The sequence below is a fragment of the Symsagittifera roscoffensis genome, chromosome 1, assembly GCF_963678635.1.
Source record: "Symsagittifera roscoffensis chromosome 1, txSymRosc1.1, whole genome shotgun sequence".
Taxonomy (NCBI): Eukaryota; Metazoa; Xenacoelomorpha; order Acoela; family Convolutidae; genus Symsagittifera; species Symsagittifera roscoffensis.
The window spans coordinates 8,304,981-8,332,540 of record NC_087062.1 but is presented as its reverse complement, the minus strand read 5'-3'; the positions used below and the strand labels follow the sequence as shown (position 1 = coordinate 8,332,540).

Genomic DNA, 27,560 nt, shown 5'->3' with positions numbered 1-27,560 from the left:
AGCTCAAATTTTTCAAATCGTTTTTCCTCGACCTCGAGAAAACTATGGCCGTTCAAATCACGACTGAAAGGGCTGTAATATGATATTTTATTCCATCAAATATAATGATTGTTCATTGTTTCTGATTTTGCAATGGAAAACAAAAAAAAAGAAATCATCCATAAACAAATTTCTTCCCCATTTTCAGTGGTCCGAGAACAACTAAAGCACACTCGAAGACCAAGTTTCTCTCCGTTTGCAATAAATGATCTTATCAAAAATAGCAGGAAAAAAAACAACACTTAGGAAAACCTCTAAAAAGTGGTTATCCGCCTATCGAGTGAGGTCCTCATACAACTGAAGTCGGTTTGTTTTGAGGCCAATTTTTAGCCCTGATTGTGAGCTACGGGCTTTTTTGCTCTAATCATGAAGCGGGTAGGAGTTTTGAATTCTGGTTCTGAAATAATCCGAAAATGTCGAGAAAACCGGTACAAAAGTTTCGCTTTTTGTCCAAGTGATCGAGTACAGCAATAAACTCATAATTCAGCAATGGGAAACCAATTTTAGTTTCAAGAATCTGGTTTTTAGAGCTTCAACTTGCGTTTCTGATGACCGAAAACGCAAAAAAAAAACGAAATTTAACAAACGAATATGAAAAAATTGAAACCTCAATGTTTTTTGTTTTTCTCTCACACCTCGTACAAAAAAATGGCACAAAGTTTTGACAAGGCCTTCAGTTTAGGGGAGTAGTAGAGTGGTTTTCCTTGTCTTCTTCTTTAGGAGGGGTTGGTGGGGTTACCTCTGTATCGCACTCTGGGGGATGGGGTGTACCTCCGTAATTCGCTTATTCGATAACTTTTCCTACGGAGGGCGAGGGACTATCTTGGTTTAATAGCCTTTGTTGGGAAATTTTTTCAATATTGTATTCGATTTAACTTCTTTTCTCAATCATGTTGATTCTATGATCTATCAAAAATGGTCATTTTAAACGCGAGAATAATCATCTTCAAGATATTTACTTTATATTGCGGGAAGATTTATTCATCAGATTGTTCAATCATGAACAAGTTTTATGAAAAGAGAAAAAATTACAATTTTTTGCTATTTTTTCAAAAATAGTTGTGATCGGAACCTTCTGCGCGTCTTACGAAGCCATCGTCAATTGTTCAGTTTATTGAGCTATGATGCACTTTTTTTAAAATAGTTGTGATCGGAACCTTCTGCGCGTCTTACGAAGCCATCGTCAATTGTTCAATTTGTTGATCTATGATGAATTTTTTTTCAATGAAATGGAAAAGTTTGAACCATTTCAAAGTTTGAACCATGTGATTTATTCATTTTATTGAGCTATGATGCATTTTTTTTCAATGAAATGGAAAGTTTGAACCATGTGATGAATCTGACCTTGATACAGCATGCTTCTGTGTGTATGAGTGTATTTGAGACTGCATCTATGAGGTTGCGCGCATTGGTGACTAATGCGTCGTCTGTCTCGTGTTTGTCCGGACACACTGCCTTCACACTGGCCACCACCGACAGTTGGGTGCCCAGCATGGCAATCGGCTCACATGAGTCACGCAGGGTACGCGCCAGACTGAAATTCAAAATTACTATTTAACACAGTTTAGAATTATATTTTGGCTGAAACGATAAGCTGAAAAGACAAATGACTAGTATTGAAGTCAAAGAAGAGCTCACAGAAGCACGCAGAAGAGCTCACAAAAGCTCACAGAAGAGCCTAAGTTTCGACAGAAAAACAGATGTTTATGCCAATGGTATGTTACAGCTCAGTATGGTCGTTCAGAAGTAGCCAATCACTTTTTTTGTCAATCATTTTCAAAGAACATACTTTTTTGTGCAGAAGTCGAATTCTTTTGATTGTGTTCTTTTTCAAAAAATGGCAGCAAAACATGGCGTCAATCAACATTTTAATTACAGAGCGATACAGTGGTAGTAAATCAGCGTCATCAGATGTTGATAACCTCAAAACTCGGATGTTCTTGTATAAGTAAAACACGGATATTCTAAGAGCTGAATTCAAGTTCTTTTCTTTTCTTGTTTGTTGATGTTTAAATTTTTGTTTCAATTTTTCAACTTTAGTGTCAATTAAATGTGTTTTATAGGGAACTGTTTTAGATGTTGATGTCAGATGTGATTTGAAGAGAAGAATTCCAGAATATTGATGCCTCTGGTGGACTGTTTCTTGTTTTGGATTACTCAGCTAGCTAAAAGGTTTTTTTCTTAGTTTTTCTGAGGCAATCCCTCCTGTTTTGGAGTCCCTAGGATAAGATTAAGAAATGCTCTGCATTCTCAGCGTGTGAGGAGAATTGATTTTGAGAAAACAAATTTTCTCTGGTTTTTTCTTCTCTGTTCAGAGACTGCTCGTCCTATGGGATGGGAATTAAAGTAGTTTTTTTGCCTCATTTTGTTGGATTTCTAATTGTTATAAAATGCTAGTCATAAAATTTTCATATATGAATAAATTCTAAATTTTCAATTTCCATATATGAAAAAATGCTAGTCATACACTTTCCATTTATGAAAAAATTCTCGTCATACAATTTCCTTAAATGAAAAAATACTAATCATAGGCCTTTCATGCAATTTTCTGTACGTATGGAATTGTATGGAAAGTGTATGACTAGCATTTTTCTATATATGGAAATTGTATGACTAATATTTTTGGTCAACCCGGGAAAGCCAAGGCTTACGTTCTTTGACTGTAATGGTCATTACCAACTTCATTTAGAAGCATACCACCCTAAATAAGTAGTTTTTAATTTCAGTTAAAGTTACATTCCACAAGAATTTGTTTAAATATGTCCATCTTTTGCAGTATTTCTTTCTCTCTACCACTTCGATTGGTCTGATTTTAAACATTTTGTTGAATTTTTTTTCTTTTTGCCGGAGGGAAAAGAACTAAAGTAGTTTATATTTAATTACTGACATCAGAATTTTTCCTCCCAAGGGCAGTGCTGTGGTCTGATTTTATACTTTTGAATTATTAATTAGTTAATAGGTCTTTGTCTGGCCTTCAGTTTAAGCCACACTATCAAATTGATCTCAGTCACATTTTATCTAATGTTTTAATTTTTAAGTAATTCGCTTATTTTACCTTTTTCTTACGTCAGTTAAATATCTTAGCTAGAGCATAAAATTATTTTTTCAGATTTATCTCAATGCTGTTTTAGATCACACAATGGTATTTCATTTGTTTCATAATACTTTGTTACAGGCGTATTTCGATGGCTCAATTTTGGTTTACAAATGTTCACTAAAAAGTGTTTTTGAGTTTAGCAAGAACTAAAGCAGTCAGGCAAAGAGGGCCTCCTCTCAATACAGCAGTCTTGGTTTGATTTGTTCCGATTTTTTTTGTTTCCATATTACAGCAGTAAAACACAAAAATGAGCCATAGAATGAGGAACCCAAACTCTTCAATTCCGGTTGCCAAATTGTTTCGTAAAGCTTTGATCGAATTTTTCCAAAAAAACCATATAACTTCTTTTGAAAAAATCGGCAGCGTCGCAGAAACGCTTTGCAAAATTTGCTTTCAGGGGAACTCGTAAAATTTATGCAACCTAATAAAACAAAATAAAACGACGACAAAGTTTTCAAAAATTTCTCGAAACTTCATCCAGATGTTATTCATTTTTGAGCAATTATAGAAAAATTAATTCCATGAGGCTAGCTTTTTTTACGGATTACTTAATGAGCAAAATACTTCCGAGAGTTGGTGTGAGCTGAAGTTTCCAAAATTTCTCAAAACCACTAAACCATATTTTATTTCATTTTTGAGCAATTATAGAAAAATTAATTCCATGAGGCTAGCTTTTTTTACGGATTACTTAATGAGCAAAATACTTCCGAGAGTTGGTGTGAGCTGAAGTTTCCAAAATTTCTCAAAACCACTAAACCATATTTTATTTCATTTTTGAGCAATTATAGAAAAATTAATTCCATGAGGCTAGCTTTTTTTACGGATTACTTAATGAGCAAAATACTTCCGAGAGTTGGTGTGAGCTGAAGTTTCCAAAATTTCTCAAAACCACTAAACCATATTTTATTTCATTTTTGAGCAATTATAGAAAAATTAATTCCATGAGGCTAGCTTTTTTTACGGATTACTTAATGAGCAAAATACTTCCGAGAGTTGGTGTGAGCTGAAGTTTCCAAAATTTCTCAAAACCACTAAACCATATTTTATTTCATTTTTGAGCAATTATAGAAAAATTAATTCCATGAGGCTAGCTTTTTTTACGGATTACTTAATGAGCAAAATACTTCCGAAAGTTGGTGTGAGCTGAATTTTCCAAAATTTCTCAAAACCACTAAACCATATTTTATTTCATTTTTGAGCAATTATAGAAAAATTAATTCCATGAGGCTAGCTTTTTTTACGGATTACTTAATGAGCAAAATACTTCCGAGAGTTGGTGTGAGCTGAAGTTTCCAAAATTTCTCAAAACCACTAAACCATATTTTATTTCATTTTTGAGCAATTATAGAAAAATTAATTCCATGAGGCTAGCTTTTTTTACGGATTACTTAATGAGCAAACTACTTCCGAGTGTTGGTGTGAGCTGAAGTTTCCAAAATTTCTCAAAACCACTAAACCATATGTTATTTCATTTTTGAGCAATTATAGAAAAATTAATTCCATGAGGTTAACTTTTTTTTCGAATTACTTAATGAGCAAAATACTTCCGAGTGTTGCTGTAAGCTGAACTTTCCAAAATTCTCAAAACCACTAATCCAAATGTTATTTCATTTTTCAGTAATTATAGAAAAATTAATTCCATGAGGCTAGCTTTTTTTACGGATTACTTAATGAGCAAAATACTTCCAAGTGTAGGTGTGAGCTGAAGTTTCCAAAAGTTCTCAAAACCACTAATCCAAATGTTATTTCATTTTTCAGCAATTATAGAAAAATTAATTCCATGAGGCTAGCTTTTTTTACGGATTACTTAATGAGCAAAATTCTTCCAAGTGTTGGTGTGAGCTGAACTTTCCAAAAGTTCTCAAAACCACTAATCCAAATGTTATTTCATTTTTCAGCAATTATAGAAAAATTAATTCCATGAGGCTAGCTTTTTTTACGGATTACTTAATGAGCAAAATACTTCCAAGTGTTGGTGTGAGCTGAAGTTTCCAAAAGTTCTCAAAACCACTAATCCAAATGTGATTTCATTTTTCAGCAATTATAGAACAACTAATTCCATGAGGCTAGCTTTTTTTACGGATTACTTAATGAGCAAAATACTTCCAAGTGTTGGTGTGAGCTGAACTTTCCAAAAGTTCTCAAAACCACTAATCCAAATGTTATTTCATTTTTCAGCAATTATAGAAAAATTAATTCCATGAGGCTAGCTTTTTTTACGGATTACTTAATGAGCAAAATACTTCCAAGTGTTGGTGTGAGCTGAACTTTCCAAAAGTTCTCAAAACCACTAATCCAAATGTTATTTCATTTTTGAGCAATGATAGGAAAATATTTACATGAGGCTAGCTTTTTTTACGGATTACTTAATGAGCAAAATACTTCCGAGTGTTGCTGTGAGCTGAAGTTTCCAAAAGTTCTCAAAACCATTAATCCATATGTTATTTCATTTTTCAGCAATTATAGAAAAATTATTTCCATGAGGCTAGCTTTTTTTACGGATTACTTAATGAGCGAAATACTTCCAAGTGTTGCTGTGAGCTGAAGTTTCCAAAAGTTCTCAAAACCACTAATCCATATTTTATTTCATTTTTGAGCAGTTATAGAAAAATTATTTCCATGAGGCTAGCTTTTTTTACGGATTACTTAATGAGCGAAATACTTCCGAGTGTTGCTGTGAGCTGAAGTTCCCAAAAGTTCTCAAAACTACTAATCCATATTTTATTTCATTTTTGAGCAATTATAGAAAAATTAATTCCATGAGGCTAGATTTTTTTTACGGATTACTTATGAGAAAAATACTTCCAAGTGTTGGTGTGAGCTGAAGTTTCCAAAAGTTCTCAAAACCACTAATCCATATGTTATTTCATTTTTGAGCAATTATAGAAAAATTAATTCCATGAGGTTAACTTTTTTTTTCGAACTACTTAATGAGCAAAATACTTCCGAGTGTTGCTGTGAGCTGAAGTTTCCAAAAGTTCTCAAAACCACTAATCCATATGTTATTTCATTTTTGAGCAATTATAGAAAAATTAATTCCATGAGGCTAGCTTTTTTTACGGATTACTTAATGAGCAAAATACTTCCGAGTGTTGGTGTGAGCTGAAGTTTCCAAAATTTCTCAAAACCACTAAACCATATTTTATTTCATTTTTGAGCAATTATAGAAAAAATAATTCCATGAGGCTAGCTTTTTTTACGGATTACTTAATGAGCAAAATACTTCCGAGAGTTGGTGTGAGCTGAAGTTTCCAAAATTTCTCAAAACCACTAAACCATATTTTATTTCATTTTTGAGCAATTATAGAAAAATTAATTCCATGAGGCTAGCTTTTTTTACGGATTACTTAATGAGCAAAATACTTCCGAGTGTTGGTGTGAGCTGAAGTTTCCAAAATTTCTCAAAACCACTAAACCATATTTTATTTCATTTTTGAGCAATTATAGAAAAATTAATTCCATGAGGCTAGCTTTTTTTACGGATTACTTAATGAGCAAAATACTTCCGAGTGTTGGTGTGAGCTGAAGTTTCCAAAATTTCTCAAAACCACTAAACCATATTTTATTTCATTTTTGAGCAATTATAGAAAAATTAATTCCATGAGGCTAGCTTTTTTTACGGATTACTTAATGAGCAAAATACTTCCGAGAGTTGGTGTGAGCTGAAGTTTCCAAAATTTCTCAAAACCACTAAACCATATTTTATTTCATTTTTGAGCAATTATAGAAAAATTAATTCCATGAGGCTAGCTTTTTTTACGGATTACTTAATGAGCAAAATACTTCCGAGAGTTGGTGTGAGCTGAAGTTTCCAAAATTTCTCAAAACCACTAAACCATATTTTATTTCATTTTTGAGCAATTATAGAAAAATTAATTCCATGAGGCTAGCTTTTTTTACGGATTACTTAATGAGCAAAATACTTCCGAGAGTTGGTGTGAGCTGAAGTTTCCAAAATTTCTCAAAACCACTAAACCATATTTTATTTCATTTTTGAGCAATTATAGAAAAATTAATTCCATGAGGCTAGCTTTTTTTACGGATTACTTAATGAGCAAAATACTTCCGAGAGTTGGTGTGAGCTGAAATTTCCAAAATTTCTCAAAACCACTAAACCATATTTTATTTCATTTTTGAGCAATTATAGAAAAATTAATTCCATGAGGCTAGCTTTTTTTACGGATTACTTAATGAGCAAAATACTTCCGAGAGTTGGTGTGAGCTGAAGTTTCCAAAATTTCTCAAAACCACTAAACCATATTTTATTTCATTTTTGAGCAATTATAGAAAAATTAATTCCATGAGGCTAGCTTTTTTTACGGATTACTTAATGAGCAAAATACTTCCGAGAGTTGGTGTGAGCTGAAGTTTCCAAAATTTCTCAAAACCACTAAACCATATTTTATTTCATTTTTGAGCAATTATAGAAAAATTAATTCCATGAGGCTAGCTTTTTTTACGGATTACTTAATGAGCAAAATACTTCCGAGAGTTGGTGTGAGCTGAAGTTTCCAAAATTTCTCAAAACCACTAAACCATATTTTATTTCATTTTTGAGCAATTATAGAAAAATTAATTCCATGAGGCTAGCTTTTTTTACGGATTACTTAATGAGCAAAATACTTCCGAGAGTTGGTGTGAGCTGAAATTTCCAAAATTTCTCAAAACCACTAAACCATATTTTATTTCATTTTTGAGCAATTATAGAAAAATTAATTCCATGAGGCTAGCTTTTTTTACGGATTACTTAATGAGCAAAATACTTCCGAGAGTTGGTGTGAGCTGAAGTTTCCAAAATTTCTCAAAACCACTAAACCATATTTTATTTCATTTTTGAGCAATTATAGAAAAATTAATTCCATGAGGCTAGCTTTTTTTACGGATTACTTAATGAGCAAAATACTTCCGAGAGTTGGTGTGAGCTGAAGTTTCCAAAATTTCTCAAAACCACTAAACCATATTTTATTTCATTTTTGAGCAATTATAGAAAAATTAATTCCATGAGGCTAGCTTTTTTTACGGATTACTTAATGAGCAAAATACTTCCGAGAGTTGGTGTGAGCTGAAGTTTCCAAAATTTCTCAAAACCACTAAACCATATTTTATTTCATTTTTGAGCAATTATAGAAAAATTAATTCCATGAGGCTAGCTTTTTTTACGGATTACTTAATGAGCAAAATACTTCCGAGAGTTGGTGTGAGCTGAAGTTTCCAAAATTTCTCAAAACCACTAAACCATATTTTATTTCATTTTTGAGCAATTATAGAAAAATTAATTCCATGAGGCTAGCTTTTTTTACGGATTACTTAATGAGCAAAATACTTCCGAGAGTTGGTGTGAGCTGAAGTTTCCAAAATTTCTCAAAACCACTAAACCATATTTTATTTCATTTTTGAGCAATTATAGAAAAATTAATTCCATGAGGCTAGCTTTTTTTACGGATTACTTAATGAGCAAAATACTTCCGAGAGTTGGTGTGAGCTGAAGTTTCCAAAATTTCTCAAAACCACTAAACCATATTTTATTTCATTTTTGAGCAATTATAGAAAAATTAATTCCATGAGGCTAGCTTTTTTTACGGATTACTTAATGAGCAAAATACTTCCGAGTGTTGGTGTGAGCTGAAGTTTCCAAAATTTCTCAAAACCACTAAACCATATTTTATTTCATTTTTGAGCAATTATAGAAAAATTAATTCCATGAGGCTAGCTTTTTTTACGGATTACTTAATGAGCAAAATACTTCCGAGAGTTGGTGTGAGCTGAAGTTTCCAAAATTTCTCAAAACCACTAAACCATATTTTATTTCATTTTTGAGCAATTATAGAAAAATTAATTCCATGAGGCTAGCTTTTTTTACGGATTACTTAATGAGCAAAATACTTCCAAGAGTTGGTGTGAGCTGAAGTTTCCAAAATTTCTCAAAACCACTAAACCATATTTTATTTCATTTTTGAGCAATTATAGAAAAATTAATTCCATGAGGCTAGCTTTTTTTACGGATTACTTAATGAGCAAAATACTTACGAGAGTTGGTGTGAGCTGAAGTTTCCAAAGTTTCTCAAAACCACTAAACCATATTTTACTTCATTTTTGAGCAATTATAGAAAAATTAATTTCATGAGGCTAGCTTTTTTTACGGATTACTTAATGAGCAAAATACTTCCGAGAGTTGGTGTGAGCTGAAGTTTCCAAAATTTCTCAAAACCACTAAACCATATTTTATTTCATTTTTGAGCAATTATAGAAAAATTAATTCCATGAGGCTAGCTTTTTTTACGGATTACTTAATGAGCAAAATACTTCCGAGTGTTGGTGTGAGCTGAAGTTTCCAAAATTTCTCAAAACCACTAAACCATATTTTATTTCATTTTTGAGCAATTATAGAAAAATTAATTCCATGAGGCTAGCTTTTTTTACGGATTACTTAATGAGCAAAATACTTCCGAGTGTTGGTGTGAGCTGAAGTTTCCAAAATTTCTCAAAACCACTAAACCATATTTTATTTCATTTTTGAGCAATTATAGAAAAATTAATTCCATGAGGCTAGCTTTTTTTACGGATTACTTAATGAGCAAAATACTTCCGAGAGTTGGTGTGAGCTGAAGTTTCCAAAATTTCTCAAAACCACTAAACCATATTTTATTTCATTTTTGAGCAATTATAGAAAAATTAATTCCATGAGGCTAGCTTTTTTTACGGATTACTTAATGAGCAAAATACTTCCGAGAGTTGGTGTGAGCTGAAGTTTCCAAAATTTCTCAAAACCACTAAACCATATTTTATTTCATTTTTGAGCAATTATAGAAAAATTAATTCCATGAGGCTAGCTTTTTTTACGGATTACTTAATGAGCAAAATACTTCCGAGAGTTGGTGTGAGCTGAAGTTTCCAAAATTTCTCAAAACCACTAAACCATATTTTATTTCATTTTTGAGCAATTATAGAAAAATTAATTCCATGAGGCTAGCTTTTTTTACGGATTACTTAATGAGCAAAATAATTCCGAGAGTTGGTGTGAGCTGAAGTTTCCAAAATTTCTCAAAACCACTAAACCATATTTTATTTCATTTTTGAGCAATTATAGAAAAATTAATTCCATGAGGCTAGCTTTTTTTACGGATTACTTAATGAGCAAAATACTTCCGAGAGTTGGTGTGAGCTGAAGTTTCCAAAATTTCTCAAAACCACTAAACCATATTTTATTTCATTTTTAAGCAATTATAGAAAAATTAATTCCATGAGGCTAGCTTTTTTTACGGATTACTTAATGAGCAAAATACTTCCGAGAGTTGGTGTGAGCTGAAGTTTCCAAAATTTCTCAAAACCACTAAACCATATTTTATTTCATTTTTGAGCAATTATAGAAAAATTAATTCCATGAGGCTAGCTTTTTTTACGGATTACTTAATGAGCAAAATACTTCCGAGTGTTGGTGTGAGCTGAAGTTTCCAAAATTTCTCAAAACCACTAAACCATATGTTATTTCATTTTTCAGTAATTATAGAAAAATTAATTCCATGAGGCTAGCTTTTTTTACGGATTACTTAATGAGCAAAATACTTCCGAGAGTTGGTGTGAGCTGAAGTTTCCAAAATTTCTCAAAACCACTAAACCATATTTTATTTCATTATTGAGCAATTATAGAAAAATTAATTCCATGAGGCTAGCTTTTTTTACGGATTACTTAATGAGCAAAATACTTCCGAGAGTTGGTGTGAGCTGAAGTTTCCAAAATTTCTCAAAACCACTAAACCATATTTTATTTCATTTTTGAGCAATTATAGAAAAATTAATTCCATGAGGCTAGCTTTTTTTACGGATTACTTAATGAGCAAAATACTTCCGAGAGTTGGTGTGAGCTGAAGTTTCCAAAATTTCTCAAAACCACTAAACCATATTTTATTTCATTTTTGAGCAATTATAGAAGAATTAATTCCATGAGGCTAGCTATTTTTACGGATTACTTAATGAGCAAAATACTTCCGAGAGTTGGTGTGAGCTGAAGTTTCCAAAATTTCTCAAAACCACTAAACCATATTTTATTTCTTTTTTGAGCAATTATAGAAAAATTAATTCCATGAGGCTAGCTTTTTTTACGGATTAATTAATGAGCAAAATACTTCCGAGAGTTGGTGTGAGCTGAAGTTTCCAAAATTTCTCAAAACCACTAAACCATATTTTATTTCATTTTTGAGCAATTATAGAAAAATTATTTCCATGAGGCTAGCTTTTTTTACGGATTACTTAATGAGCAAAATACTTCCGAGTGTTGGTGTGAGCTGAAGTTTCCAAAATTTCTCAAAACCACTAAACCATATTTTATTTCATTTTTGAGCAATTATAGAAAAATTAATTCCATGAGGCTAGCTTTTTTTACGGATTACTTAATGAGCAAAATACTTCCGAGAGTTGGTGTGAGCTGAAGTTTCCAAAATTTCTCAAAACCACTAAACCATATTTTATTTAATTTTTGAGCAATTATAGAAAAATTAATTCCATGAGGCTAGCTTTTTTTACGGATTACTTAATGAGCAAAATACTTCCGAGAGTTGGTGTGAGCTGAAGTTTCCAAAATTTCTCAAAACCACTAAACCATATTTTATTTCATTTTTGAGCAATTATAGAAAAATTAATTCCATGAGGCTAGCTTTTTTTACGGATTACTTAATGAGCAAAATACTTCCGAGTGTTGGTGTGAGCTGAAGTTTCCAAAATTTCTCAAAACCACTAAACCATATTTTATTTCATTTTTGAGCAATTATAGAAAAATTAATTCCATGAGGCTAGCTTTTTTTACGGATTACTTAATGAGCAAAATACTTCCGAGAGTTGGTGTGAGCTGAAGTTTCCAAAATTTCTCAAAACCACTAAACCATATTTTATTTCATTTTTGAGCAATTATAGAAAAATTAATTCCATGAGGCTAGCTTTTTTTACGGATTACTTAATGAGCAAAATACTTCCGAGAGTTGGTGTGAGCTGAAGTTTCCAAAATTTCTCAAAACCACTAAACCATATTTTATTTCATTTTTGAGCAACTATAGAAAAATTAATTCCATGAGGCTAGCTTTTTTTACGGATTACTTAATGAGCAAAATACTTCCGAGAGTTGGTGTGAGCTGAAGTTTCCAAAATTTCTCAAAACCACTAAACCATATTTTATTTCATTTTTGAGCAATTATAGAAAAATTAATTCCATGAGGCTAGCTTTTTTTACGGATTACTTAATGAGCAAAATACTTCCGAGAGTTGGTGTGAGCTGAAGTTTCCAAAATTTCTCAAAACCACTAAACCATATTTTATTTCATTTTTGAGCAATTATAGAAAAATTAATTCCATGAGGCTAGCTTTTTTTACGGATTACTTAATGAGCAAAATACTTCCAAGTGCTGGTGTGAGCTGAGACGCGGTATAAACATTACTTACCCCCTCTGATCGATACACCTGTCTGCGATCAGTTTGGCCCACTTCAGTATGGAGTGTCCATTGGCACTGATGGCCTTGGCCGTGTGCACAAAGTCCTCCTTCGTCTACAATTATAACGAAACTATTTAGTATCAAACCCAATATAATGGCGATATTTAAAAAACCTGAAATTCTAGTTGATTAAAATTTTGAAGTTTCAGGCTTTTTTCATACATTTTGAATTTTTGGGAATTTTCGCGCGACCATAAAAGATAACTTCTTTCTGAAAAAATTAGCGCTTTCTACGTAAAAAAAAATTCAGAGAAAGTTCATCCGCTCTTTTTGATCTATTTTTTCTGTTTAATTTTCTTAAGTTTTCTATACTTATTATATTTCATCAGTGTAATTTGCCCTGACCTTGAGTGGGGGCTGGTATAATTTGCCCTGACCTTGAGTGGGGGCTGGTATAATTTGCCCTGACCTTGAGTGGGGGCTGGTATAATTTGCCCTGACCTTGAGTGGGGGCTGGTATAATTTGCCCTGACCTTGAGTGGGGGCTGGTATAATTTGCCCTGACCTTGAGTGGGGGCTGGTATAATTTGCCCTGACCTTGAGTGGGGGCTGGTATAATTTGCCCTGACCTTGAGTGGGGGCTGGTATAATTTGCCCTGACCTTGAGTGGGGGCTGGTATAATTTGCCCTGACCTTGAGTGGGGGCTGGTGTTGAGTGAACTCTGCGAGGTCGTGCATCTGCTGAGCCAGCTTCCTGGCAGCCGAGATCATGGCATTGCTCACACTCTCTGTCCCTTCACAGTCCTCTAGTCCCACGAACTGCTCCACTTGTTTCTTCAGACCATCCGCCGCTTGCTAGAATAATTTCGCGCAGCTACAAATCTTGCTATGCGCGCATAACGCTAGATTCACCTTTTTTTGCTTGAGGCGCTTGAAAACAGACCGTAAGGTCTAATAGCGTCCTCCCAATCTTTTGTCAGCCAATAAGTTTGCTTATTCTTGTTACATATGAAATCAGTAGATTACTGATAGTTCGAATTCAGAACCAAGTTAACATCCTCACTCTAAACGGATATGGGGGGAGGGGAGGATGTTAACTTGGTCCAAATCTATGACGTCATCATTATGTCTACCAAAGTTCTCTATTAGTTCAGCGCGTCTCGATTTTTAGAGGAGTGTTAACTTATTTTCTTTTTTAACCTTTTAGCGTTAAATTTAAAGTCTTTGAAGATATCGATGATTAATGTGTTTAAAATCAAAAATAAATATAAAAAGCAGAATCGTGTTTTTTGGTGACAAATTCATTTCAGGCAACAGTTTTTTCATTACAATCAAAATTCAATTCTATAAAAAAATTTTATTAATTCAATAGTTTTAAAAGCTTAACTTAAAAGATCGCCATGTCAAAATTAAGTTTAAAAAAGATAGTTCTAATTTATTTAAAGTTTCTCAATCTCGCTGTGTGAGTATGCATGATTTGAAACCTACTTGTCCATGAATAATGTTTTGAGCAATTTTACCAATATTGTCTGAGTGTTTCTTCTGGACAACATAGTCGACCTCCTTCTAACTCTGTTCTTGTACTGTGGTCCATTCTCCCCTTCCCCCTCCTGTTCGCCCTCCTCTCCTAATTGGTCCATTCCAGCCTCCTGACTGGCTATGTTGGACGTTTCCATGATGTCGGCCAAGTTCTCTTTCAATTCATTGCGTCTCAATTTCTGGATTTCCGACTCACTGACAAAAAAATTACAGTATGTTAAAAATTCCAGAAAAACACCAATATAATTTCATTTCAAGCATTCATACCAAGCTATATTTCTGTAAACGTTCTAGAAAGATAAAAATTTAAAACATATCCAACTGACTGTTGGAAAACAGTAATGAACACAAGAAAACTGAAAAAAAAAAACTTTTCGATTTCGTAGAAAAAAATAGACGGCCTTGAAGCTCTTTGAATTTGTAAAACAGTTTTTGATTATACTTTTTTTGATTGAATTAATCTAGTTAGAGAAATTAATATCAAGTGGTAACACTTTTTTTTTCGCTTTGAAATCTTAAAGCTAATTTCCATTATCGAAACTAGAAGTCGATCACATTTTTCGTGACCTTTACACTTTCGATGTTCGATAGTGGAGTTTGCCTTCCTTTTAACAAAGTAAATGAAATGAACTTAATAAGAAACCACAAGGTAAACCGCAATAAAAAAACTGAGCGTTAACAAATTTTAAGACTTTTTCTTAGAAAAAAAAACACAAAAAAACCAAGACATATATAAGAGTACTCATTACGTTCATTACTTTTAAGCGCTTGATGCGCAAATAACTATTGTTTAAAATTGTATCTGGGGTTTTTAATTTAATTTTACCTGGTTTTACCTGGGTCAATTAAATTAACCTGGGTTTTTCAGCAGGCGTCAGTTTAAAGAATGGGTTGTTGTTGGCCGAGTTGAGCGTACGTTGAGTGCCTTCTTGAACTTCTCTCGGGATCTCATCTTCGGAAATCTCAGACTGCTTTATCTTTTTCTGGTTAATTCCTTCTCCTCTGAGACGAGCCACGATGTCTTAAAAGAAAAAATTATATTAAGAAGTTTCATGACAAGCTCCTTTTACTTATGTAGTTGGGCGGGCAGCAGGAATTCATATCAATTGTCTTATTTAAATATATATTTATCTAAAATTAGAATCTAAAAATTGATGATAATTTTCGAAAAACTTTCAATTTTTCGTTTAAACATTTCGATAACTTTTGCCGAAGTGAGTTATAAAAGCGATACTCACTTATTAGCATTAGGCGTATATCAAATGATGTCATTTGTAGCGTAAAACCAACTTTGAACAAAAGAGGCCGATTTAATCAAGTGGCCCTTGTAAGAGATTGATCAATTAATCATTCATCAATAAAAATTTTCAGCTCGAGAGAAAATTTGCAAAACTAAATTCATGGCATTACGGCAGCACATTTTTTCAGAAAAGTCCTGATTTTTTTTTGCATTATTTGTCAAAATGTTTGCCCAATTCGAAATTTAGATATTTGAACGAAATTTTAAGATGATGATCTGATAAGATAGATTGATCACAGAAAAAGCAAAACGTAGCAAAAATGACCATTAAATAAAAACTGTCACTAAAAGGTAATTGCATATAAAAATCAGAAAAAATTTTAACATGTTCATCACTTTCTTTCCAAATTGGTTAAATTTTATCAAAACAGCCACGACGGAACAATTTAAAAATTTTAATCATAAATTCATGGATTTGTTGGATAACAGAGAAGTTATAGTTTTTTGAAGATCTAAGTAACGGGGGTTTTGTTAACTTTAAAATGTTTCTCTTTAGTGTAGAATCATAAAAACAGAAAAATTTCAAGTGCAAAACAGTCTGCGAAAACAGGCTCTTGCAGCCCAATGGCTTCCTCCAAATCTATATTTTTGCATACGAGTAAATAAGAACCCTGTGATTATAATGGTAACATTAGGTTGGAATCAATTTATTATATTATTGTTATGATTTTCTTACAGTATGAAAAAAACTGAGACGCGTTGAAGTCTGAGTCATAAGCATGCAGGCAACATCCGCTATCGTATTATAGTTTTTTTCTAGAATTTTCTAAAAATTGGCTATAATGATTTGCTCTTCTTTTTCAACTTACTGTCTTATTTTATAAAATGGTGATCTTAAAATCAAGCAATGTCTGACCGGAATTTAGTAATCACTTTGCTGAAAGCGTTTCTCATTTTATTTCAAAATTTGGTTGATAGCATAGAAAAATCATCGCCAAAATTTCAACGTCTTCGTATTCTGTCTAGCATGGCCTACGGCCCAATTGCAGATTAACGATTAACAAAACAGGCCTTATCACACGCTGAAACTTGATATAACGTGTTGCAATCTTGCCAACAGAGGGTAGGACTTTAAACAAAATTTAGAGCCGGCGACCGTAAACCAAAGCTCTCTATGTTGTGATTTGTTTTTAGTATGTCATAATGACCTTCGGTATTTTAATTAATACCAGTTTAGTTACGACCATTGGTCGAGATCAACGCAAGTCAGTTGTCCTTTTAACGTTCTTAATTCAACTACTTCCTTTTATTCTCTTTTATCTATTAAGCTTATGTACATTTAGTGTACATACTGAACATACCATTTTAATAGGTTATTCATAGATTCATAGTATTACAACACTTTATTATGGCGCAGTCAAATGATTCGAACGTGCGTGGAATTCCACCTTTTTGGCCTAATCACACCCTAGAACCACCACATGCCTGGACCCAATGGAGCGACCAATTTCAATTGGCGATCATCGCGAAAGAAAATCTGGATTTGGAAAGCCTACATGGACCCGAAATACCGGAGACGCAAATTCCAATTTTAGAACAGGCGACAAGCAGTGAGTCGGACGCGGAAAAAGCCAACAGAGAGAATAGGAACAAAAGCACAATGAAACAGTACGAATCCGCAGAAGAGAAACGAATCAATGAAGAGAAAAGAAAATTCAACGGAATGAGAAGAACGGAGGCGGACAAGAAACTGCGATCAATCTTATTTTTAGCGCTTGGTAGCGAAGGAAAAAGAGTTTTTACCCAAAAGAACCCGAGAGTCAAGATTTTAGCAATATCGTTCTCTGAGTTCTGGACACTACTTGACGCAGCATTTAACAAACCGCCCAATACTACGTTCGAGAGATATAAATTACTGAATCGAAAGCAAAAAGATCGTGAATCTTACGAACAATTTTGGGGAGCATTGACGGACCTAGCTAGCACGTGCAATATAAAGGAGACAGACGAAGCAGAGTGGATAAGGGATATCTTCATTATTTGCAATATGAAGAACACAGACACCCAGAGGAAGCTACTTTCAGCTACCATAAGCCCGTCGGAAGCTCTTAACCAAGCACTAATCGATGAAAAGGGATATTTTAACCACCAGAAATTGACAAATATGTCGCGGTCATCGACCAACGGGACAATTTTTAAATCTTTTAGTAACCACAATCATATCAAAAAGGAACCAAGCTTAAACATCGAAAGGAGTAACTTGTGCATGAAATGCGGAAATACATTTACAAAAGGGCACTTAAATGTTTGCCCAGCGAAGGACATAATCTGTAAAAACTGCAATTTTAAAGGACACTTCGCTAAATTATGTAAATCACGCAACAAGAGACCAACTGTAAATAATGTATCAAATAATTTCGTAAATACTGAGAATTGTACATACACACCTCTGGAAAATTCGAATATGGAAGAAAGAGAATCATGCGATGTGATAAATGCATGGAATGAGTACGGACAGAGTGACGATGACGACTTCTCGGTGTTGAGTGTCAGAACTATTTACGACAATAATGGTCTTGAAACAAAGAAACTCCTGAACCTAGGAATCGGCTGGGATTCGATTGTAAATATGAACATACCGGTAGATTCAGCAAGCCCGGTGAGCTTTTTAAAACAGAATGTCCTACACGAAATTAAACTAAGATACCCAAACCTCAAGATACACCCAGTGGAGAAAAGAATAAAAGAACTATACTGCGGATTCACGAACGATACGATCAATATATTGGGAAAAATAATTGTCAGAACACAGTCCAATGGGTGGATCAGCGACGAAACACCTTTCTTCATAACCGGCGGACACGAACGTAATATACTGGGAAACGACAACTTACCCAAACTGGGCATAGAAATTTCACAGAGGAAATGTCCCCAACCAATCTGTATGGTCAATCAACCTACACCCAAGAGTGAGTACAAAAACTTACCCCCATTTTCAGACAACATTTTTAACGAGTTTAAGAACCTATTTACTAGAGTGGGAAAAATACCCAACGATCGGAAGGTAACCCATTTTCATACACCTTTTAAACCAATACAGTCTAAAGGGAGAAGAGTACCACTCCACCTACTCGCGGCAGTGAACGAAGAGTTAAGAAGAATGGAAAAAGAAGGGCACATAATAAAATTAGAGAAATGCGACGAAGATTGTTTCATCAGTCCAATTGTAATCACTCGGAAAAAGGACAACTGACTTGCGTTGATCTCGACCAATGGTCGTAACTAAACTGGTATTAATTAAAATACCGAAGGTTATAAATTAATTTTCAAACTTTGCGAGAACTCGATTTCCTCAAGTCTTGCGAGTTGTCTTTTGTTGCGAGTTGTCTTTTGTTGAGAGTTGTATAAGAGGAAGTCTTTGTTGAGGAGCAAGTCTATGGAAAACGGAGGTATTAGTTGAGTAGGCTAGAAAGAGTGAAGCTAGAATAATTTCCTGTCTTGCCTGACCCGGAATCGAACTGATTTAGAAGGTGTTTTAGTAAAATATAGCTTGGCTCTTTTCCAGTTCCCCCCTTCAAATTCAATTTTGAAAAGCTTATTTAACGTTGTCATAAATGCAATGAATTTTGGCGTTGTGAACAAATCGACAACTGTGAACACATTTGTTCTTCATACTTTACAGTAACATCATGCATTTAGCCGTAATAACACGTAAAACAAACATAAAAATCGGTATTTTGAAAAGGGGGACTGGAAAAGAGCCTATAGCTTAAGCCTTACTGTCTGATTGATCCTCGGACAGTCCAGGTGCTGTTTGGGCTAAGTTGGACAGGTAAAGAGCAGACACTGCCCACTCTCGTCTCAGCTGACGTAGCAGATTCTTCTGTGCACCCTCCTCCCCATTTTCTACAAAAAGTTATTACAAAAGTATAAATTATTTCTCATTTATAATAGTTGTGATTCATGAAAATTGTAGATTTTGGCATGCATTCGTTATGATTATTTTCAACGCAAGTTAGAACCAGAAAATTGTTTTTCGGCTATAAAAAAGTTTGTTTTTGTGGGTAAAACTTTATTTTCTGGAAAAATTATGCTTGCTGGTAAATGAAATTTTTTCTGCAGAAAATTCCCGCTGTTTGAAGAAAGTTTCCAGTCCCAATTATATTTAAAAAAAGAAGAAAAAATTACTTTCCCTGATTTCAAATAATGTCATTTCTCCACGAAAAATGACCAAACCTGTTCCAATTGCGAGCTCTCTACTCTTTTCAATTATGGCCGCGGTTATGTGTCCCAGATTGCCCATGGCTTTCATGGCTTTCTTCTTCAGTTCAGAGTCGGGACAGTTTTTGAAGGCGTCATTGACGAGTTTTTTCAGCTGTGCAGTGTCTGCGTGTAATCTGTCCGCGTTGCTTTGCAAGTCATTCCCGGAGCTAGCAGCTGAGCTTAATTTTGAGTCCGGAATTCCTGAAAATCATTTAATCAGTTTCATATTATTGTTTATAAATTAAAATCTAAAATATATGCATTGAAATAGACACCAAAGAGGTTACTAAATTTCGAATAAGATTTCGTATAAAATTTAGAATCCAACAAAATGCAAACTTTGAATGAGTTTGAAAAAAAAGCATAACAGCAACGGTCGACGAATTATAATCAAACCTACTATTTTGAGAAACAAAGTCAAAAAAAGCTCATTTTTACCCAATGATTTTGAAGTTTGTTGAGTGATGGCAGTTGTGATCAGTTTGTCCACCGGAAAGGAAACTGAGCCACATTCTGTTTCCACCATTTGTTCAAGGTCACGCAACTGAAACCATATTTTTCTTTAATACCGATTATGCCATGGCCCAATGCACTGGAATTGTGTGGAAACATTAATGGTTTTATGGCCAACGGTGTGATTTAAAGTGGGGGAAGGACTAAAAAAGATAAGACATAGATGCCCATAACCCCCCAGCTGGAAATGCATCTGCTGGGAACCACCAAAACTGTCCATTTGTAGAATTATAAATTTACTGCAACAATTTTGGTAGAACAAAGAGTAAAAAATGTTTATTAGTTTGCCGTTAATGTGCGTGCTTTCTTCAAAAAAGCGCAATTTTAAAACCCAAACCCCGATTGAAAAAGGTTTCACACGATACACTTCACTTGGGGTTATCTTTGAGGTGGTCAAAATTGGCTAAAAAACACCCTTCGCTGTAGTTCCTTCTCACTGTTTGGCGCAGGGTTCGTCCTTCTGCAGATTTTTAGTCAAACTATTTTCGACCGATTTGGATATGTTGCCGGTTTCGTCATAATTCGAAAAAAAAAACAATTTAAGTAACCTCCTTTAAGAAAGCACAAAAGATGAAAAATTACTCTTTTCGAAACCACGCAAAATTAGGTCAGCAAGCCAATAAAACATAAGCCAAAACTTTTTACATCAATTACACTTTAAATGAACAAAAAAAACAAAAAAATGTTACTAAAGGAAACTAAAGGAGAAAAAAGAGATAAGCAAAACAGAAGGAAAAATTCAGATTCCACAGTTTTCAAGACTAATTCAAATATAAAATCAATTACCAAAGCTGCTTACTGCAGAAAAATTTATCACGTGGAAAATAAGGCGACGAAACATCAGCGGAAAAAAATGAGCCGACAATTTCTTCCAGTGGAAAATTTCCTGTTTTTTTTCAGCGGAAATGACGCAAAAGAAAGTCACTCAGCCGATAAAACAAGACAAAACTTTAAAATTCAGAAACTTCAGAAACGAACAAAGATCACAAGGAAATTGAAAAAAAAAACTAAGGAAAAAAAACAAAACAAAAGGAAAATTTTAGCGTTAGGGAAATACACTTGTCAAGAAAAAATCAAAACAAAACAAGAAAAGTTGCTCAAAGCAGAAACAATTCCGTTATGTGGAAATTAAGGCGACGCAACAGAGTTAGAAAAACAATAAGCCGACATTTTAATTTATCGGAAATTTTCCTGTTTGGGAAGAAAAACAATTCTTGGCCAGTTTCAAACCTGAGATTTTTGAAGTTTTAGGACTAGTTGTTACCTCTACACCAAAAGGGACGGAAAAGCTAAGAAGTTTGATTTTTTATAAGCCAGGGTATCAAACGACTCAAGTGATTCTGTTCAGCAAGTTGTAAGCCCGAAACAAATTCAATTACAATTTGATAACGCTTGCAAATTGCAGGCATAATTACAATTGGCAATGAAACAGTGCATAGCTAACTGTTTTTTCTACTCTATCCAAAAAATCAAACCTCCCAAAACAACAAAAAGTCGAAAACTTAAGACTATTTTAGCTATACCGCAAATTTTATAAAATTTTGCAAGTGCATTTTTCCAAAATCTTTGGTTATCCGCAGTGGAATTTAATGAAAATTATTCAATTATAATTTTAAAAAGATTCATCTGTCTCTCTAGAATTTGAAAACTATCAAGTATAAACGATCGAAAATGAATTATTATGAAACAATTTGATTAAACGACAAATTTTACTTGAAATTGGTTTTAATCGATTAATTTCAATTTAATTTCAAATTTCTTTCGAGAAAAAATAATTCCTTTTTTGACGATTTTAATGGACTTACATATAATTTTAAACTGTTTTCGTGATCCAATTTCCACCCCGATAGTCTATTTATCCTTGAGCTATTTATTTTTTATGTCTAATTCAATATCACATATTTTTTAAATTGAATCGCGTTTTTTCAAAGAATTGCAGTTTCAAAGAATCATTTAACAAGAAAACAATCGAAAAAAAACCTAGGCGGAAAAAAACGAAATATCAGAAAAACTAAAACCAGGAAGATCTAACGATGGTTTGTTCAATTTTGTGTGTTTCCGATTTCCTCTTTTTTAGGAGTAACGCCAATGAAAATGTAATCCTAAAAATGTTAGAACAAAAAAAAACGTAGAAAATTAAAATTGCAGTGTTACTTGAAAGTCCCATTGTCTCAACTGGATCATACGTTTTCTTCCCGCCTCTATTGTTAAAAACTTAACAATTTTCAAGAATAAGTCAAAAAGTTACAAAAAAAATTGCTCACATCACAAAAAAACTATTCCGATTTGATAACGCTTGCTAATTGCAGGCATAATTATAATTGGTAATTCAATAATAATTGGCAAATTTTATATTTTACACTATACAAAAAATTGAAACATCCCCAGAACTAACATATGTCAATATACTTACTTTAACTATTTTAGCTATACCAAAAGTTTTATTAAATCTTGCAGACTTCATTATTGGTCGCCAACCTCACAATGTACCCCAACTTAACCCCAACGCCTAGGGAATCTCCCACGGTTACCTGGTTCCACCCCTCCGAAATGACGATGGGAGGGAGACGGCATGCGCGGGAAAGGGGGAAGGGTGATAAATTGAGGAGGTACGGGAGGTTGTTTAACATGGGGACGAGTGTTTTTTTTCTGGTTTAAGTTTTGAAAAAAGTACAATATTTTACAAGAAAATGATAGATTTTCATGGATTGGATTTACGAAAAACATATATTTTGAAAACAAAAATCTTTTTTAATCGATTATAATAGATTATAAGTGATTTTCTTACGATGATTAGAAAACCATTACGTTGTCTAATTCGCTACAATAATCAATTAACAAGAAAATAATTGAAATAAACCTAACCAGAAAAAAAACAAAAGATAAAAAACTAAAACCAGATAGATCTGCCGATGGTTCATTCAATTTCGTGTGCGTTCGACTTCGTTTTTGTAATGAGTTAAGCCGATGAAGGCGTTCGAAAAATATGCGTTCGAAAAATGACAGAACAAAAAAGTAGGAAACAAAAATTGCAGTCTTACTTGAAAAGCCCATTGTCTCAATTTGATCATCGCGTTTTCTTTCCGCCTCTCATTTTCCGACTTCTCCGAGTTTAGATCAGCTGACTGCAGCTGACTCATCCTTTTCAGTAACTCCTGTGATGTTGTTTGAAACTCCTCGGTCGCTTTAGAGAACGACATTTGGACTTCAGGGTTTTCAAGGCTAAAAATATTTAAATTAGAATTCTTGCAACAATAGTGAATCTAACTTTTCTACATTTTAGTCTTTTCTACAATTTTAGGTCAGTACCTTAAAACTGACCTAGAGGAGGGGGGAGGAGGGGGAGGGGGGAAGTTTTTGATACCTGAGGCCTGTCAAGCTGGCCAGTTTGAGCTGAGTGGTTGAAATGGCCTGAAGCGACGGCATCTTTTCGTTCAAAAACGACACATCCCCTTTTGTGATTGCATTTGAGATGGAAGTCAGGTCAGATATCGTTTGTGCAGACAGCAGATTGTCTATTTGGTCGAAACAGCAATTGGCTCTCACGGCCCAGAGGGCCCCTTGTTCCTCAGATATATCCAACTTCGCATCTTCTAAATACCGAATTTCAATTTTGTTTTTTTTTTCTGAGCAAATATAAGAATTGAGTCGTGGCCAAAATGGTCGCTCACGTCGCAATTGTTCCCATATACTAGCTTGATTTCGATTTGCAGAAAACGACTTCACTTTTAAACGTAAGATTCTAAAGTTGGATTTGGGTTTTTCACTGTAAAAACGAATTTTGATCTACATCGTAGAATGTTATCAACTGCATCATTTTGCAAGTTCTGCAAAACGAAATTAGGCCAATTGGAACGGCAATACAAACCTATTGCGTTAGTAGCCGACAGCATCAGCTGAGCTGATCTTGCCAGCTTAGCCGAATCGGGCTCCTTGCTCCCATCCAGGTTATGACTTCCACCTGGTTTTAAATCCAAAATATCCTCATCCTCAGAGTTCGGCATCGATCGTGCAGCTAGCGCGGCAATTTCATTCGTAATTCGTCTCAAATCTTCTCGCGCAAACGCGAACTCGGCAACATTTTTGTCGTCCAACGCTCGTTTAAGTCGTGTCGGAGGTCCACGCCAGGGTCCCTGGATGTCGCCGACTGTCTTATTTGAGACCATACTATCTTCCTAAAAAGTAATTAATTTCATATATGTGTGATCTAAAAAATACATGACCAGTAGCGTGCTGAGAAGGAGGGGGCGGGGAGAGAGGGCGAGGGGCGGGGGGATAGTTTTTCAATTCTGGTTGCCAAATTTTTCCGAAGGGTTCCCCCTTTGATGTAATTTACGACATCCGTTTTTGGCTGACCAGCCTCAAATTTTTTCGAAAGGCGCTTTTGGCACCAATGTAACTAATTTTGAGTCAGGATCGCGCGCCGAAAAAACGCAATTATTGGTCAAAATTACCAGAAAGTGCCTAAAAATGTCTTTTTTGACCTGTTTGTTTTTCAAAATTTTGCTTTCGGCGCAAAATTTTGGCCAAAACGCTGTCTTTATAGTGATTTAGGAGAGCTCAGAAAATCACTTTGGTCGACCTAAAAAAAGTCCACAAATTTTCCCCCCAACCCTCGAGAAAATCCTTGATCCGCCCCTGGCCGCGAGGGAATAAAGTTTTTGGCTCATTGGAAAAAATTGATATGGATTTAGCACCACAACGGCGCCCATGTTAAACTAAAATTGCCGGCCCTCTAAGCCTGCAAAAAACAACAACGCAATCTCCCCTAAACGTTAGATGCTAAAATTTGGCTTTTTTACAATTTGCGGAGAGCTGCGCACATGGGTTAGTTCTGCCAAAGGTGTGAAAACTATCTGATGTTTTTTTCCAAACACTAGATGAGTATCTGATTCGACTGCTAAAAAAGGAAACGCATGTAAATCTTTAAAATAACAGAACCTGATTTTGTAGTTTTTGCAGAACACGTTCAATCTCTTCGCATCTTCTGCTGTCAGTGAGGTCAACTTCAGCCGCCAGTTGGTTTAATTTGTTCACCTGTGCCTCGTATTCTTCTGCCTCTTTTTTCAGTTTCCTTGGAAAACAACGCAAAAAATAGAACTGTTTTGTTGCAAAAAAAAACTGGAAAAAAATCAAGCTCTATATCTACACTTGACAGCAAACAGCAATTTTTTATATAATTTCTAGTAAAAAATGAGTTTAACCAGTTGGTAATAACATAAAGTCGTCCAAAAGTTCATGATTGAACATTTGATTTTGATATGCAACGCAGACCTGAAACCATGTTACCGAGTCTGGGTAAAATTTAAACACACAACAAAAACTTTATCAATTTCTAACAATTTTTAAACTTTTTTGATTACCGCTTGTATTCACAGCCATCTGTCTAGCAGAAAATTTTTTCTTCAAAAACTAATTCGCATTTTTCATTTACCGCTTCCTGAATTAAGGTCGATTTGTTTTCTTTACTCAAAATTTTACCTAGCAAAAACAATATTTCAAGGAAATGTAACTCCTTTACAAAATAGATTGTTAATTTTGGTTTTTTCATGCCCTCAACTTTTCTTTTGACGCAAATAATTTTAAAACGTTGTTTGATTTTTAGTTCAGATGATGTTTCTATTTACTTTCGCTTGTTGACAAAGAAGCCAAAACTTCGTAATGTAAATTGGGTTTCTTATCAACTTTGAATGCTCTTAGTAGCTGATTTTCAACTAAAAATTTTTTCATTCTGTAATAGATTTTACTCGACATTTTAATTTCACTTTTATGATCTTTAAAGAAAATCTAATTTTTTTAAGATAGCATTTTAGTTTCTTTTTACGTCTGACTTTCTGTTGCTCTTTTGAGGTATTATGATGGTTTTTTGTTTATCTAACAATTGAAAGAAGCTTGTTTTTTTTGAAACCATCGTACAATGTTGACCAAAGCTTTCTGGTGTCTACCGGTTATTCCACTGTATCCAGCTGTTGTTTTTATGAAATCAGATTATTTACACATTTCTATCCACTTCAAAATCGTTTATGTAAACCGTGAAGAAAAAAAAGTGGACCTAATACGAACCCATGTGGCTTTTCATAATGTACAAATCTGTTTGACTCTCTTTTTGCTCATAATGCTAATTGAAAATTCTAAGTTCAAGACAAATTCGGATATTCGTAGGAAATACGAAAAAAGTCAGAACAAAAAAATTGTTTGGGTTAGATTGTGAACATCATTTTTCTGCAAATTAGGGTTCAATTGTGGATCGAAAGCAGCTTTTTCTGTATAATAATGATACAGCACAAAAAAGGGACAATCAGCTGTCCATCTCTACGCAGATGCCACGAAAGTGAACAAAATTTGCATCACTTTTCTAGCTGTTATATAACTGTTACATAACTATTATTTAAAAATTACGCATTTATGGCTGGCTTCTATATTAGCTGGTTGAAACATCGGCTGGTTTAAATACCACCAGTTGCCACAACAAATTTATCCTTGCCTCAACAAATTTTTTTCCGACGGGTTATGATTTCCTCAAAAAACCCAAGGGTTATTTTGAATTTTTTTCGTATATAAAACCAAATTCCATAACTTTATATTCAAAAACGTTGCTTGAGTTTTCTCGTGTTTCAGACTGAACTTCAAAAATAATGTTTCTGTTCAAACCAAAAATAAAAAATGAAAACTTTTGTTCCGATCATTAAAAATGGGGATGAACTTTGAATTTGGGCGTGTTTTACTTTTTTCCACGCAAAATCGGCTACCAAAAATAATCATCGGACAGGCTTGAGTGATATGTCATATTAAAGCCCTTTTAGTTAAGATTCGAACGCCATTAAAAATTTCTGCTTAATTATGCTTAAATTAGGCCGTTTACAATAGCTTTTTTATGTTTAATCTTACTTTTGTTCGAGCAAGAGCAATTTTTGGAGATTTTGAATGCCATTCTGGAACCATATTTTAAAATTTCCGAAAATTTTTTCACAGTGTCGAGAAAAATTGTTTTGAAATTTTTGACTTTTGTTCTAACTTCGAGCTAGTAAGTAAGATAGTTAGTAATTGCAATAGCTTATATAAGCTTAAATTAGGCCGTGAAATTTAAGTTTTATTCAGGTAAAGGTAGCTTTGGTTTTTTTAGCGCAATTTTGGGAATCAAAAACTTTGGGAATCACAAAAAAAAACCCGAGGGGGGCGGATTTTCAAAAAACTTCGAAAATTTTGTCGACTTTTTTTTAGGTCAGCCAAATTGATTTTCTTAGCTTTCCTAAATCACTATGAAGACACCCATTTTGACCAAACTTTCTGCGCCACAGGCAAAATTTAAAAAAAACAGGCCAAAAAAAGGCGTTTTTAGGTACTTTTTGAAAAATGTTGACCAAAAAATCGCGTTTTTTTGGCGCGCGCTCACCCCTCAAAATCTGTATATATCGGCGCCAAAGACGCCGTTAGAAAATTTTTATGGTC

At 34.0% G+C, this 27,560-nt stretch overlaps 1 protein-coding gene across 1 annotated transcript in view; it reads right to left on the bottom strand.

Moving 5' to 3' along the window:
• The window catches only part of LOC134844430 (uncharacterized), a 37,624-nt gene that overhangs the window by 2,432 nt on the left and 7,632 nt on the right, over positions 1-27,560 (bottom strand). Inside the window, exons 12-23 of the mRNA XM_063861147.1 lie at positions 25,053-25,185; positions 23,980-24,286; positions 23,476-23,704; positions 23,153-23,333; positions 20,037-20,142; positions 19,572-19,799; positions 19,116-19,241; positions 14,951-15,116; positions 14,077-14,290; positions 13,250-13,411; positions 12,566-12,669; positions 1,384-1,573 (exon numbers count right to left, since the gene is read on the bottom strand). Coding sequence (XP_063717217.1) covers positions 1,384-1,573; positions 12,566-12,669; positions 13,250-13,411; positions 14,077-14,290; positions 14,951-15,116; positions 19,116-19,241; positions 19,572-19,799; positions 20,037-20,142; positions 23,153-23,333; positions 23,476-23,704; positions 23,980-24,286; positions 25,053-25,185 — 2,146 coding nt within the window. The remainder of the gene's footprint in view (positions 1-1,383; positions 1,574-12,565; positions 12,670-13,249; positions 13,412-14,076; positions 14,291-14,950; positions 15,117-19,115; positions 19,242-19,571; positions 19,800-20,036; positions 20,143-23,152; positions 23,334-23,475; positions 23,705-23,979; positions 24,287-25,052; positions 25,186-27,560) is intronic.